Consider the following 15,813-nt stretch of genomic DNA (forward strand, 5'->3'; position numbering starts at 1 on the left):
ATTTTGAAACTAAAGTGTAGCTTCAAGAAAGGTAACCTTAAAATGAGAATGAAGAAAGTGTATAACGTTAATATCTCTGCACGATCTTTTAGTTCCAGACCCATTAAAATCTATGAAAGATCTTTTAATTCTAGACCCATCAATATATCTGAAAGACCCATTCTTGAATATGGAAAAAAAATATGAAAGATGTTTTGATATTTATAAGTGTTTCCCTTATTTCTACATAGGAAAATATAAGGATGGAATTGCCCAAAGACGTCACACTAAAGGCTGTAATTGCAAACGATCTGGCTGTTTAAAAAATTATTGTGAATGTTATGAGGTGAGACCCAGTAATGACTTAGGTATTATAATAATGTACTTGTACATAATAATCTTCTAAAACACAAAAACAGATGAGTATGGATTTAAAAATAATGTCATATTAATGTGTTGGTTTTTTGTAATAGTATAGATTATAAAGAGAGTAATGTGATGATAGAAAGAAAGAAATTTAGTGATCTTCCTAAAGAAATATTTTAGTTTGAATTCACTCTAACAGAAGTCAAACTAGCAAGTTGTTTAACTTTTATTAATTCCATGCAACTTGGGATTTGTACTATCATTCACGTTGCTGCTGTAATATACTGAAGGAATGAGTATTTTGATTGTTGCTAGGTGACCTAAACCAAGGTCTGAGAATTACCTTTTAGCTTGCACAAGAAAGCCAATTATACACGTATCGATTAAATTATTTAATCATATCCAATAAATATGATCATGGTGATGAAAAAATATTCATTATACATCTGCAAGATAGTTTAAGTATATACTTCTTATTTTAAAAAAATAGGTGGTTTCCAGGCCTTATGATTTTTTAGATAGTTTAAGTATATACTTCTTATGTTAAAAAACAACAAAAAAATAGGTAGTTTCCAGGCCTTATGATTTTTTAGATAGTTTAAGTATATACTTCTTATGTTAACAACAACAAAAACTAGTTGGTTTCCAGACCTTATTATTTTTGTGTGTATGTGTGTGTTGAAATGTTTTTTTTCCAATATTTCTTGTTTGAAGTTCTAATAGCACCTAGTTGGCATGGTAGAGAATATTTTTCTACACCCAGGTCGTGTATACTAAAGAAATGAAAAAAAATTGAATCCACCCTCTAAAAGAAGAAGAATGTTTGTTCCACTCATACATTCTCTTAAAAATCTGGCTAGAGAGACTGAAACCAAAGTTTCTGTGCAAAAGCAATCCAAGTGTACAATATTATAAAACTGGTTACAGTAGTGTCTGATGCAACAGTGTTAACTGTGTGTGCATGGGTGGAGGTCCAGTGTGCATGTCAGGAATTTTTACACAACTTTTCAAAACTTAATTGAAGTACCTCTTTATAGATGCTTATCAATAAACTTGACATCATATTTTAATATTGTATAAGTCATAATTTCTTAATTTTAAAAGAAAATATTTAAATAGATTCTCAATCTTCACTTCTCTGTATCACATGATACTTGTCCAAATTACCCATTTTAGATACTGTCACTAACCCTACATATAATTCCTGAGTTTAACATAAATTACAAATTTATAATATAGATATTGCTAAGACATATTATAATCTGATAGCCTCCATACATCTTGGTTTACAGAGATACATAGACCAGAAATTCAAACTCGCATGTCACACCCTTCTATCATATCACATTTGTTTTTCAAAAAATGGCAAAAAAGTCTGGCATTTGCTAGTGTTTATTTATAATCAATAGAAGAAAATTTCAGTGTACTGATTTCCATAGAGTGCTATCTCATTCTCGCGATAGGGTTTGAGTTATTCTGCATTTATTTCGTAGTTTGCTATCGCTAAGGTCACCTTGACTGGGTAAGAGAGTTATTTTGATCTGTTTATAGCTTAGTTAGAAACCAAGTTAAAATAGTTTTAGGTCATTGTATTTTTTTGGATGTTAATATGTTGTGTTCGTAATTGCATACCTGTAATGAGCAAAAATTATGTAGTACTATGATCGTTACAAAAAAGTAGAGCTAAGTTTCATCAGAAAATAATTAGATCATATGTAAGTACTAAATTTCTTGTTTTTTATGTATATTCTTTATTGTTATAAAAGTAACTGAAACTTAAAAATTAGAAACTTGTTAGGTTTGAAAGGAAAAAAAAAACTGAAATATCTCTTATTGAGGTATGGATGCAAGCTGTTGGTGAATTGCATAATTCAGTACCTTGTTACGCAGGTTTAATAGATACTGTTCAAAGAGCAATAAATAGAATAAATAATCCTAAATAGAAAGTTTTACTGAAAATGTCTTGATATTCATTTAGGGGGTCCTAGAGTTTATGCAAATGAAAAATAATATTTTGATTCTTAACATGAAATATCATCTTGCCCTCAGACTAGTCAGAGGCCAAATCAAATTGACCAAAGTAAATTCTGAGACAAATCTTTAATAGAAATACTTTATTAAAAGTTCTGAGAATTTGTGTACAGCATAATTGTAATGCTTACTAAAAACCTGCCAAATTTTGTGAAGATACACTAAGGAAATTTAGAATTATAGTAAACGTTGATCCTCCAATGAAAAATATCCCTAACACGACACTCCAGAGTACGCATATTTCTCCTGATTATACCATGAAAAAGTAGTTCTGTGTTTCTTGTCTGTTTTATTGGTATCATAAAGACAGTTTTTCAACACAAACCTATTTTCAACCAAATTTAAAATAAACTTTTAAAATAAAAAAAAATGTTTAACCATGCCAACTGGGCACTTGCCAGAATCTTGATAAAGACATGGAGGAAAAAGAATTTCGTCTGTACACTTTGAGTTGGCCGCCCAGCTAAAAAAAATATGTAACTCCACATAATATTATAGAAAAAGAGCTTGAAACTTTCAGTAAGACCTTATTGTCAAAACCATTTCATGTTCAGGTATCTTTAAGTTGTGACATTAAAAAAAATCTATGGGAGAATTTTTAACTCTTGCTTTGTAATCTAAAGGTCTGAAAGGAAAGCCTTTAATGTAGAGCTTTTAATTAACCAATATGAATTTTCTTAGTTTGTAAGTAAAATTTTTAAAGAGATGCTTTCTATGAAGATTTAATATTGATATGGTAAATGAGGAAGGAATTAATAACTAATGTGAAGCTTTGAGAATAATTTGACAAACCTGGTTAGTTAGAATGTAAATACATTTGTTTCAGTTGAGTAACATGTATGGTTGTAAAGATGGTTGACCAAATTTGAAAAATAATTTTCTGTGAGGTTTGCCTTGATTATTAGTTTAAAAAAATATCTTCCTACTGAGCAAAAATAACAAACCTTGCTTAACTATTAAATACACTGTTATTATTTTATTAGCTCTTGTAAGTGTATAAAAATATTACTTTTTCTTGGGTTTTTTTTTCTTGACAAAATGTGAATATACTTTGGAATGTGAAGAGAATTGAACATGTCAGCATAAAATAAAATGAAAATATTTAAAATTAGTGTTGTCAATTATTATTACTACTGTTTTTCATTATTTCAACTATCAACATTATTGAAATATTGACTATGATTTCTCATTGTTTTCATTTAAATCGAGTTCATGCTGCTTAATCAATTAGTGTCACAACTGTCAAAAGTAATTATTAATCTGAATTAGTTTTTCTGATTATTCCAAATAATCCAGATATTGAAATACTGCCATTATGACTTCTCACTTATTTTTTCAATTAATTCAAGTTTGTTTAGATGACACACCCTGGAGATTAGAGTAGTTGCTTCTTGATAATTGTTCAATTCCCATTACCATCAAACATTCAATTTGTTAATGAGGCTATCTACCACTTTTCCTTACATTTTGAACTGCTGACTAGAAGGAAAAACTATGTGTGCAGCTATACAAGTTTTAATATATCATTTAAATGTCTAGCTCTACAGTGTGTTTATTATCTTCAAGTCCTAATCCAACCTACAGCAACACCCTAGAATTATAGTACATATAAAATGTTATCCTGATGACCTTTTTAGTTAGTGATCTTCTGTTTTGCAGTAAACTGTGACAACTTGTTAATTGGCATGTCTTTTCGAGAAAACCCGGTCTGCATAGTTTGGCACAGTGATGTTTTATACAGTTTGGAAACTTAGCTTTTATACATTAAGTTTCTTATTTTTTACAATAATTAAATATATCTTCAGGAGTTCATTAATTATAAAATCTGTAGATGGCCCAGCATAATGAAAAATATTATTACACAGCCTCTTATGCTTTTTGCCATACAGAGTCTTAACAAACATCAACTGTTACAACTTTTAGTTGTAAGTTAACATAAAAAATCAACAAAAAGTCTTTGAAAGATAATATTCTTTTCATTTACAAGGAAATACAATTAAAATAATGGTATAATATATACATATATATATTACTTTTATTAGATGATTCTTTATCTATCAAAAATCCCTTTTTAAAAATTGCTTTATTCCACAGCATTACATCTGTATTCTTTACCACTTGGGCAACTAAGAGTCCAAAGAGTACCTATAATTTTAAGCATACAAGAAAAGATAAGGTATTATTTAAGCTGTTTCTAACACTAAATATAAAGGAAACTTTTAATTATACATTTGGAATCAGGCCTAAAATGATAAGTTTTTGTCTTTTCTGGTATTTTTGTGACTTGTTACAAATTAAATGTCTGACAGTTATGCCTCATGATGATCATACAATAGGAAGTAGCAAAATAAATAGTTTTTAATGTTTGTCTCAGGATTTTGTTGGGTTTTTTTTGCTTTCAATTTGTAGGTAATGTATTTCAATTTATTTTTTGCTAAGCATTATTTCAGAACTCTATACAATTAGACTGACTTACTGTGGGTGAATGGTGTAGAAATGTTTTAAATGTTATTTGGTTATAGTTTAAATACTAAATGGTTTACAACCAATATTATATTTGAGTATCCAGCAGCAGGGTTGTAAATTTCACTTATGTTGTATAACTACTGGCCTTGTGTAGTTTTGTGCCAAACTAATATGATATTACACTGTGGAATTACTTCATTACTCTAATAAAAGTTAGAAGTCCGTGTAATAGGTGAAACATTTACTCATGACTTGGTCAAAGTGTGTAGTGTTACATTCAAAATTTAATTAAATGACTTTATTATTCTCAATAGAATTGGCATGAAAATTAAGTTTAATTCAATTTTTTGTTATCTAAGTTTTAACTTCTTACTTTCAAAATGAAATTTCAGACTTTATTTTTTATATAATGTCCAATTTCCCCACTACAGAGTTTCCTGACTTCTAACATAGGACCCTTGCAGTTTCTAGCTAATTATAAATACAAACTATACATAACTGCAAGCTAAAATCCAAAATTTGAACCTCCTACTTTTTTAATTGCTAAAATACCTATAAATTTGTCAAGTCACCAGAAAAACCTCTCCCTCTCTCTGACTTTTGAAATTCTTTGCTAATCAATTTTAAACAGATAATGAGCATGTTTATAACCAATAAAAAAACAGGTTCTCCTCCACATCAAACTTATGCTTACCGTCTTTTTTTAATTTGGCAGGGAAAATATGCACTTAATAGTTTTATTGGTTTTTCCCAGTCTGAATGGGTAACAGAATTTTTTAACCCATTTATTGCTTGCATAGTGCCTGATAATTTTTGTGTGTTCTGAAATGTATATTTGTAAGTTACCTAAATGCTTTGTACACCCAAATGTGAGAGACTCAACAAGACTTAGAGGAGAATGGCATATATTTTTTACTAAAGTGCAAACAGCTTGAATATGCATTAAGTACTATTTATTGTGTACTTTTTAATAAAAGAAACTTAAATGTTATAAACTTTTTAATTTAGTCTAACAAAACTTCAGTTGAATTTCGAAAATTACACTGTTATTGAGTGCCCGTGTGAAATATGACACTAAATTGTGTTAGCTGTATCAGAAATATCTAATGGACTCCTGTTATTTATTGGCTTTTACATAAAGATATCTGTTCCAGTGGTACAAAGTACAGCAATAAAGCAAAATTAAAAGATAACAGATGTGAAAAAGGTTAAAAGTTGAAGCTGTTTAGAAATAATTTGGGTACTTTTCCATTATACCCCAGCAATTTTACTAACTTTTCCGTTATGCCCCTGAAATTTTAAAAACGTTTTAAAATATATTTATATATAAATATAAAAAAAACATAAATATGCATTTTATTTATACAGTAAATGTCCATAATAAATTTCTAAAAATTTATTAATAATCATTATATTCACATAGTAAAAATTTACCATTTGCAGGGGTTTAACGGAATAGTACCGTAATTTGGGACTTTCTGATCAATAATGTAGTCAGTGCATAGTAAAAATGGTATTATTCATTTCATTTCATGTTTATAAACTTTCATTTAACTATACATTGATGATATCTCTCTTTTAATGTTATTGAAGATAAATTAAAAGGTACAGTACAGTTATTTACCAAAAAATACTTCTGACATTCATTTAGGAGGTTCTAGAGATTATGTAAATGAAATATGAAAACTTTAAGATGAAAAGAAGTATTTTTATTATTAGCTTGAAAATCACCTTTCACTCAGACTTGGTAAAGGTTTTGAAAATTCATAGACAAACTTTAGCAGAAATACTTCATTTTGTGTGTACAACATATAAAAGCTTTCCAAGTTTTGTGAAGATAAGTTTAGTAAGTAAAGAATTTTAGTATTCATAGTTTCACAATTCCAAAGTTGGTTAATTCAACCAGTTTCATTCTTACAGTGTTAATTGGTATTAAAATCAGAATTAGTTAGAAATTATCCCATCCACGTTTAGTAATGCATAAAATCCAAAATTTATTTCAGTTTTAAAATTGTAATTACATGTAAGTATGAATAGGATAGAACAAGTTAATTATCAAACTTTGAACTAGATGTGTGGATATAGAGCAATTTAATTATTAAAACTTTGAACTACATGTGTGGCTAGAACAAGTTAATTATTAAAACTTTAAACTAGATGTGTGGATATAGAGCAATTTAATTATTAAAACTTTGAACTAGATGTGTGGCTAGAACAAGTTAATTATTAAAACTTTAAACTAGATGTGTGGATATAGAGCAAGTTAATTATTAAAACTTTGATCTACATGTGTGGATATAGAGCAAGTTAATTATTAAAACTTTGAACTAGATGTGTGGATATAGAGCAAGTTAATTATTAAAACTTTAAACTATATGTGTGGATATAGAGCAAGTTAATTATTAAAACTTTAAACTACATGTGTGGATATAGAGCAAGTTAATTATTAAAACTTTAACTAGATGTGTGGCTAGAGCAAGTTAATTATTAAAACTTTAAACTAGATGTGTGGCTAGAACAAGTTAATTATTAAAACTTTGAACTAGATGTGTGGACAGAACAAGTTAATTATTAAAACTTTGAACTAGATGTGTGGACAGAACAAGTTAATTATTAAAACTTTGAACTGTATGTGTGGATAGAACAAGGTAATTATTAAAACTTTGAACTAGATGTGTGGATAGAACAAGGTAATTGTTAAAACTTTGAACTAGATGTGTGAATAGAACAAGTTAATTATTAAAACTTTGAACTAGATGTGTGGATAGAACAAGGTAATTATTAAAACTTTGAACTAGATGTGTGGATAGAACAAGGTAATTGTTAAAACTTTGAACTAGATGTGTGAATAGAACAAGTTAATTATTAAAACTTTGAACTAGATGTGTGGATAGAACAAGTTAATTATTAAAACTTTGAACTGTATGTTTAATGCCATTTTCCACTTTTCTTTTCATAATTGATTGTGAAAGGTAAAATTATAGAACTGTTCTCCGTTTATGGAATTTCACACCAATCATAAAATTTTGAGCGAAAATTCACTCATACACAATTACCAAATTCCTGGAGCACTTATTTAGATTTCATCTTATATCCTTAGTAATGGTTTAATAAAGCACAACTCTTATCCGTGAAACTCCTGCATATCATTAGGCTTAACATTTTCCATGTTACATATGTGTATAGTAAAATAAATTTATTAAATTGATGTAAAGTTATAAATAATTTAAAAAAAAGGCTAAAATAGAATTATGTTTTACTGTGTTATATAACTCTTAAAACTAAGTATTTTAATCAGTAGTATAAATGTTTACTTATCAACTAAACTCATGTCACCAAGTAATGCTTATTTTCATCAACAAAAATAATAGAGTTCTGATAGTCAATTCAAGGAAACATAATTATGAAGTTTTGAGCTATAATTTTATCATTTGTTTAATATTAACTGGTTAATTTCATTTTTAAGGTACATGTAATGCGGTTTCAGTTCTGATAATGAGGTAGATAAAACAGCTATAAAGTTACAAAGATTGTAGTTGTGTTAAGTATAGTGTGGTGCTTTGTGCCCTTAAGCAGATAGTTCTGTTAATTTTTTAAAATGTTTCATGTAAATAGTTCAAAAATTTGTTAGTTATAGCACTTTTTTATGCTGAATATATGAATAATGTATTTTCTTATTTATTAGTATTTTTAATGTTATTGATTTTTCTTTAGAAAATGAGTAATATATACTTATGAAAGACACAAACTTTGCACATTGATATGAAAAATTCTTTGATAATGTTTTGGCTAATGAGCTTCTAAGTATCTGTACCCGAAAGTAAATAGCAATAAATTCTACTCTAAATGTTTTCAAGGTCTTTCAAGGAAAAATTGTAAATGTTAGATTAAGCATATCCTTCCTAAAATAAGTTAATTGTTGTCCTACAGGCTTAAAATAAATGAATATGCATTAATTCAGTTATATAACAAAGGCTACAAAACTATGGAAGAAAATTTAAGAGGCATTTTTTTTTGTATACACAATACTAAGGACACCATGCTCTATGAGTAGTGTCTTACTTCACTGAAAGAAGTATTTGCAAATGAATGTACTAGTATAAAGTGTCCATGCAGTAATAATTTGATGGGAAAGTCATGGCAATAGAAACTTGGTTAATATTTCATATAATGGTAAAGAAAAGTTTTTATAACCTATGTAGTCAAACACAGTCACCCCCACTTAGTGTTCTCATTCTTATGCAGTTTTTATCTATGAAAAAATACAATTATATATTGATATATTTTATGTTAGTAGTACACACAAGAGCTGCACAGGTGTATTGTCAAAGTATTTTATGTCAACTTTGTATTAGGCAAAAATTATGTGTACACATCTGTGCAAGTGTGTGGGATGTAAAAACATTGAAGATAACTGTGAGAAAAAGACACTGATGCATCTTGCTGATGCTGTAGAGGTCAGAGTTCAACAACAGGCTGCTGCCAAAACTAAGATTTCCTTCCAGCTTCAAGACTTCCCAACTCGACCAGCAAATTTTTCTTCTGAAGGTCACAGGTATTTGAAACTGGTTTTTGTTAATTTTTTTCACACTGGTCTAATTTTGAAGTAGTAAAAAAAATGTTTAAGGAGCTTGTACATTTTTCACTCATTAATTTTTATTTTGTGATTTGTTCTGTCTGAATAAATTCCATAATTCAAGTAAAAATTTGTGTTCTTTCAGGAAAATATGTTTCAAGTTGAGTACTGATATTTAATTCAAATAAACATAACTGTGAAGTTATGAGCTATAATTGTAACATTTGTTTAATATTAACTGGTTTATTTAATTGTTAAGGTACATTTAATGGTGTTTGAGTTGTAATAATGAGATAGATAAAACAGCTACAAGGTTACAAAAATCATAGTTAGGATGCATATTAAAAAAATAAATGTTGTGATTAAGATAGGTTAATTTATTTTTAATCCATTGCCTTACCTTGTCATATCTATTCAAAAAGTTGTTCCTGATCAATTTGAATACCAATATTTAAGCTTACTGTCGTATAGTCATACATAAAATATTTTGCATTTGTTATGAGTTGTTCATTATTTGCCAAAAATGTATATAAATGGGGCAAAATTTTAAGGAAAAATAGTAAAGCAATGGGTTAATGTATTTTGAACTGATAGATTTCAGAAGAATTACTTGTGTATTTGATGTGTTTGGATCATGACAAGGTGAACTCTCTGAAGAATGATAAAAAAATAGACCTGTTGTTTGTCAGAGGATATAGGTATAATCTGTTATGTATTTTTTATACTTTATATTCTGATAATTGTATGCAAGTTCTATGTAATCTCCATGGTTTTTGTGGAACAGTTTTTACCTGAAGCTTAAAGATAAAAATATATAATACAAAAACGCTTGAAAAATTAGCCGTAATTTAGCAAAATTATGAGTTGAGAAAACTAACTGTAATGTGTTCATACACTCGGGAAATGACACTTTTGAAACATAATTCCATCATAGTTGTATAAGAAGTGTTCGAAATAGAATTACAATAAAATATGAACCTAACTTCAGGGATATAGTCAAGTGTGGTCTTGTAGAAAGAGATATTTTGTTTACAGGCTTTCCAAAAAGATTGTAAACACCTGTTCACTGAAAACTGTAATTCAAATTAAATTTATGTGAAAAAATAAAAATTTAAACTTAATTGTCAAGTCAGTTTTTCAGTGCTTGAAAAGTTAGAAGAAAAACAACATCCATTTAGGTGAAGGCTACGTACTTGAAATAATTATATTTACTTCGGATTATGAGAAACATACTGAACCCTGGCAAAGGATTTAGAATGTATGGTTTGTAAGCTCTGCAGACAGACTTAAATCTAGTCTTGGTTGTCACCAAATATAAAGTTGAATTACTTTTGTCAGTAACATTTATGAAAGATGAATTAAAGAAATGTTATTAGATTAGATAATGCATCTATATTTTTCTTTAAAATTGGTGATTTTATTGTTTAGTGAATTTAAGAGTAAACATTTTATGTGTGTTTCTTCGTGTGTTAAAAGTTAAGGTTTTCAAATACTCAGTGGTAGTGTAAGTATATACTTGTTATTTTTAAATTGTGTGTAGTCACATAACTTTGCTGTTTGGTATACATAGATTACCATGTGCCTTTGTGACTCAGGAGGTTGTGGAAGCTACAGTACAATGTCTCTTAGCTCAGGGTGAAGATGCTGAGAAGTCTGAACTTGTATTATCATTGGTCGAACAGCGTGTCTTAGAGGAGTTTGGAAAATGTCTCAGAAAAATAATTGAATGTTCTAGTAAATCCACAGGTGAATTTATAACTAGTTTTTTTGTAAAAAGAACATATATATACACATATATAATTTTTACTTTGGGGGTGGGGGGCTTGGTATAACATGATCCAGTAAATTTTTATAGGGTGAAATAAAACAATAGCGTTATTAAGATCATATTCTGTACTCAAGCCAGTCTCAAATGCTCTCATACCACTGAATAAAATGTGGGCCAATCAGAAGTCATATTAATAGCTAACTCATTCAGAACTTGAAACAGTCATATTAGTTTCATCAAAAAGTTGTTCGGATGCCACACTTATGAAAAAGAAAATTGAAAAGAAATAGGTAAAATAAATGCCATGCAAGTTTATTACTTAAACAATATCCATAAAGTAAAGATGAAAATATGAAAAAACATTAGCAACGAAATGGCATCCCAATACGGAACTCTTACCAAAATTGAATGTTGCAAAATTTAAGTCCAGATATAATGCCAAATTAGTCATGCATGAAATCATTCAAAATAAGGAGTAAATTGTGAAATTTTAACTTGTGGCAGGAAATCAAATGTGGAAATTAAATCATTCCTATTTTACATTATTTGTAGTTGATATCTCTTCATACTTTTCCATGTTGTTAATCAGAGAGTTAAAGTTTGTGGGAAAACTAAATTTTTTTTCTACACCAGGTTTTATAATTTTTATAGCAAGAAAATATAAGGTGTTTTAGTTTTAACAAAGTGAATGTCTTAATCTTTTATCAAATTTATTTTTATATGTGAAATTTTGATAAACCTATTAAAAGTACTCAGAATTTTACATTTTAGTGTTAGTTTTTATATGAAGAATAGTTTTATATTAATATTTTGACGGATTTATTTTTATTTATCAGATTATGAATACCTGTTAAAAATACTTTAGAATTAACAATATGAAATTAAAGATTTTATGTTTTAGTGTTGTGTTTTTTAGTTTTTTTACATCAATAATATTTTAACCTTTTATCAAATTAATTTTTCTACATAAAATTTAGAAAACCTGTTTAAAAGACACTTGGAATTAATAATGTGAAAATATAAATTGTACATTTTGATGTTTTAATTTTTACACTGACATTATCTTAACCTTTTTGCAAATTCGTTTTTCTGGGTGAAAGTTTGAAGTCCTACAAACAATACATTCAGAATGTTCATCTTTCTTTGTACTTAATTATGCTTCAATGACAGGAAATCTGCAGGCTACATAAATATTTATTAAAAGTGACATGTTTTCTTGATTTTTAACAAGAATACAAATAGTAATTTACTACTTAAGTTGAAATTATTTTATGAACTACTACCATTTCCTGGATCATTGACATTTCTGGACTACAGAAGTAAATGTGTAAGCTTGATTTCAAAATATTAATTTATCTTGTTGTGGTGAAATTCTAGATTTCTGCTAGATTTTGCATAAATCTAATTTGGTCTCTCTCTCTTTTTGTAATTTCAGACTTGCAGACATGACAGTTATTCAGGTCCACAAAAAGTTTCCAGGAAAGATCAAATCTCTAGCTAGTCATCAAGAGTTGAGTATATCTGCAGTCTTACATGTCAGAAAAATAAAACAGGCCAGAAAATTATAACTTCATCATGGATGCCACACTACTTTTCAGGGAAACAATTTTTTTTCTACGTAAAACTTAAACTTCAGTAAATGCAAAACCATATTTGACCTCAGGTTATTTTTTTTTGTTTTACATTTCTGATGTAGTACAAATTGGAATCTCACAAAACACATTTTTTTGAAGATGTGAGAAAAAATATTTCAGTATGAAGAAACTAAAGAATTATTGTACTGATATAATCAGATGTCATTGCATTTCAAATAATTGAAATGTACATGTATATACTTAATAATTTTGAAATGTGTATATATAACTACTTTTGCAAGCAAAACAAAGTATTAAAAATATGCTAGAAGAAATTAGCATAAGACATTTAACACGTGTAGTACACGTCTAACAATTTTTATCTGTACATACACTTGTGTGGAAACTATATTTATATTGAATTTATGAATTAACTAATTGTACATTTTTTAACAAAAATGTAACATTTACTGTGAGCTTTGATCTCTGTAGAAAATGTAGTTTATACAGTTTATAATATTTCTAAAATGTATTTTATTCTTTAGAGGGACTGAAATATAAGAATAATCTTTTTATTTCATTGTGCATCTTTAAAAAACAAAAAGATTTTATCCTACAAAATTGCCTGTTTTATTTTCTCTACAGTATCTCACCAGTAAAGATAGGAATTAAATAAAACATTAGGTAAAAAACTGGTCACTTGTATAAAACATTTTCACCAAGGAAAGACCCACATTGTTTATTTGCTGAATATGTGTGTGTATATTACAATAGACCTCAAAATTCCAAGTGTTTTATGTGCCTACGTATTTGACATCATGACTAAGAATACATTTTATATTTCAGTATATATTTTAATCATACTTTTATAAAAGTTATCCATAAGTACAACTTTCATATTTTAGAATCTTGTATTAGAAATGAAAAAATTTTGCATGTTAAAATTCTTCTGCCATTGCTGGAGATTTTACTAAACACATACATAAAAAAGGACAAATTTAAAGAAAGCTTCCACAGTTTATTAATTTTGCCTTAAAAAAACCTCCAACACAAGACTTCAACTAAAAGCAACTCCTTTTTGTAACACGTGTTGTATTTGCTTTAAGTATGTCTTAGTCTTAAAAATTTCATGTTACATACTGTTTCACTTCTGATTACAGAAGTGCATCTAGCACAATATGAGTATGTCACAAAGTGAATGATTATTCACACTATTAAAAAGAAAAACTATATAATTTCTGTAGTGCATATTGGTGTATAGAAGACGTAGTAATACTAGATATAAATGACCTTATAACACCAAAATGTTGTTTTTATTTAATTAAACACTCAGTGCTTTGCTTTACAGCTTCTTCAGGAGCATTCACTAAAACACTAACCGAAACTAACATTACAAAGTTTCAAATGGTTTAAATAATAACCTTGATTCAAATCTATAAAATGCATTTGTACAGAGTGCTTTTGACATATTAAGTAGTAAAGCTTATTGTTGAAATAATTAACTGTTAACTGTAGTAAACAAAAGTTCTATCAAGGTTACAGAGTGAGATAATCAAAAGATAGTATAAAAAATATAATAATTAGAATTATAGGTGCAATCCTTTCTCCCTATTCATCTGTTGTCATGGTTGTTTGATGAGAATAGCTTCTTTGAATTTTCTGTCGGTTTACTTGGTGGCTTTGGTGAGGATTTGTGCAGAGAATGGTGGTTTCAAGTCAGGTGTTATTTGTCTATGATTAGTTAAAATATGATCTGCAACTGTGCCTCTTTCATGTTGTTGTTTATAAAGAGCGTCAATATGTTCTCCTGTCATTATGTGTAGAGTTATTTCGGTTTCTCCTATGTACGTATGATGGCAGATGTAAGCTGATAAACAACATTGGAGACAAGACACTCATCTTTAGATTGCAAACACATTTTTGTAAGACAGTTGGCTTTATTACATTGTAGGACAGTGTACTAAGATTTTGAAAGTTGGTTTTCTAGGGTTGGATGTGGCCATTATATAACTAATCGGCAGTTCAGACTTCATGATTATAGTTTTTTTTTCTTAGAGATAGCTTCGTTAATTAGAGGTGTTATGAAAAAAATAACCTTTATTGTGTTATCTTTGTAAAATCAGTTTTTTCCTCTTTGGTTATCTGTTTTCTCATGTTGGAAGTGCGATGCTGATTTTTGTGTGTCAATTCTTGAAAATTTGTTCGATGTAGAAAGGTGGATATTCGTTGCTCAGAAGAATTGATTTTAGTTCTGATTTTGGAATGTATATTGTTTTTTCACTACAGTTGCGATCAATTATGTTTAATTTTCCAATAATTGTGATTTTCTTGGAAGCTTTTGGAATGATGGGAGTTGAAGTTAAGGAAGAGATGTTTTCTTATTGGTTTTGGGAAACAAGGTAGATTGTATATTATTGTCGATCCTTAAGGTAACATCAAGAAAATCTATGCTTCTCTTGTCATTCGATTGATTCAGGGTGAATTGAATGTTGGGGTCTATGGAATTTAGAAAGTCTAAAAATTGGATTAAAGCAGGAAGGCTATGGTTCCATAGTCGAAACACGTCATCAATGTATCTAAGCCAGAGATCAGGGTTGGTGTTGATACCTTAATGCCACTTGTCAAGTGCCATTATTTCATAAACGTGCATGAATATTACGCCATAAATAACAGCGATTCTATTACCCATTAAGACACCACTTAGTTTGAGATATAGTTTGTTGTAAAAATGAAAATATCCATTGTGAAGGATGAAATGTAAGATTTCTCTGACAGTGTGTATTGTTAGTCCATACATCTCCACATTGTTTGTGATTTGACACGAATTCACACGCTGCATTGACACCATCCTCTGTTTGTATAGATGCTACGACATCCATTGTAAAGAGTATTGTTGATTTGATCACTAAGTACGGTACGTCCTTGATTCATGATAACAGGTCTTGTGTATTATTCAAGTGGTCTGGAATGTAATTCGGTAATAGCTCTAAAATTGTATGAACAAGCCAAAACAGACTCAGTGGCACTGCCATATGCTGAGACTATGGGTCTTA

The 15,813-nt window shown here is 28.6% G+C and overlaps 1 protein-coding gene across 1 annotated transcript in view; it reads left to right on the top strand.

Moving 5' to 3' along the window:
* The window catches only part of LOC106462681 (protein lin-54 homolog), a 49,486-nt gene extending 35,444 nt beyond the window's left edge, over nucleotides 1-14,042 (top strand). The window contains exons 10-13 of the mRNA XM_022390008.1: nucleotides 231-325; nucleotides 9,198-9,397; nucleotides 10,989-11,164; nucleotides 12,622-14,042. Of these exons, the coding sequence (XP_022245716.1) occupies nucleotides 231-325; nucleotides 9,198-9,397; nucleotides 10,989-11,164; nucleotides 12,622-12,635 (485 nt within the window). The 3' untranslated portion in view covers nucleotides 12,636-14,042. The remainder of the gene's footprint in view (nucleotides 1-230; nucleotides 326-9,197; nucleotides 9,398-10,988; nucleotides 11,165-12,621) is intronic.
* The last annotated feature ends 1,771 nt before the right edge of the window (nucleotides 14,043-15,813 follow it).

The sequence above is a fragment of the Limulus polyphemus genome, unplaced genomic scaffold, assembly GCF_000517525.1.
Source record: "Limulus polyphemus unplaced genomic scaffold, Limulus_polyphemus-2.1.2 Scaffold1224, whole genome shotgun sequence".
In the NCBI taxonomy this organism is placed as follows: domain Eukaryota; kingdom Metazoa; phylum Arthropoda; class Merostomata; order Xiphosura; family Limulidae; genus Limulus; species Limulus polyphemus.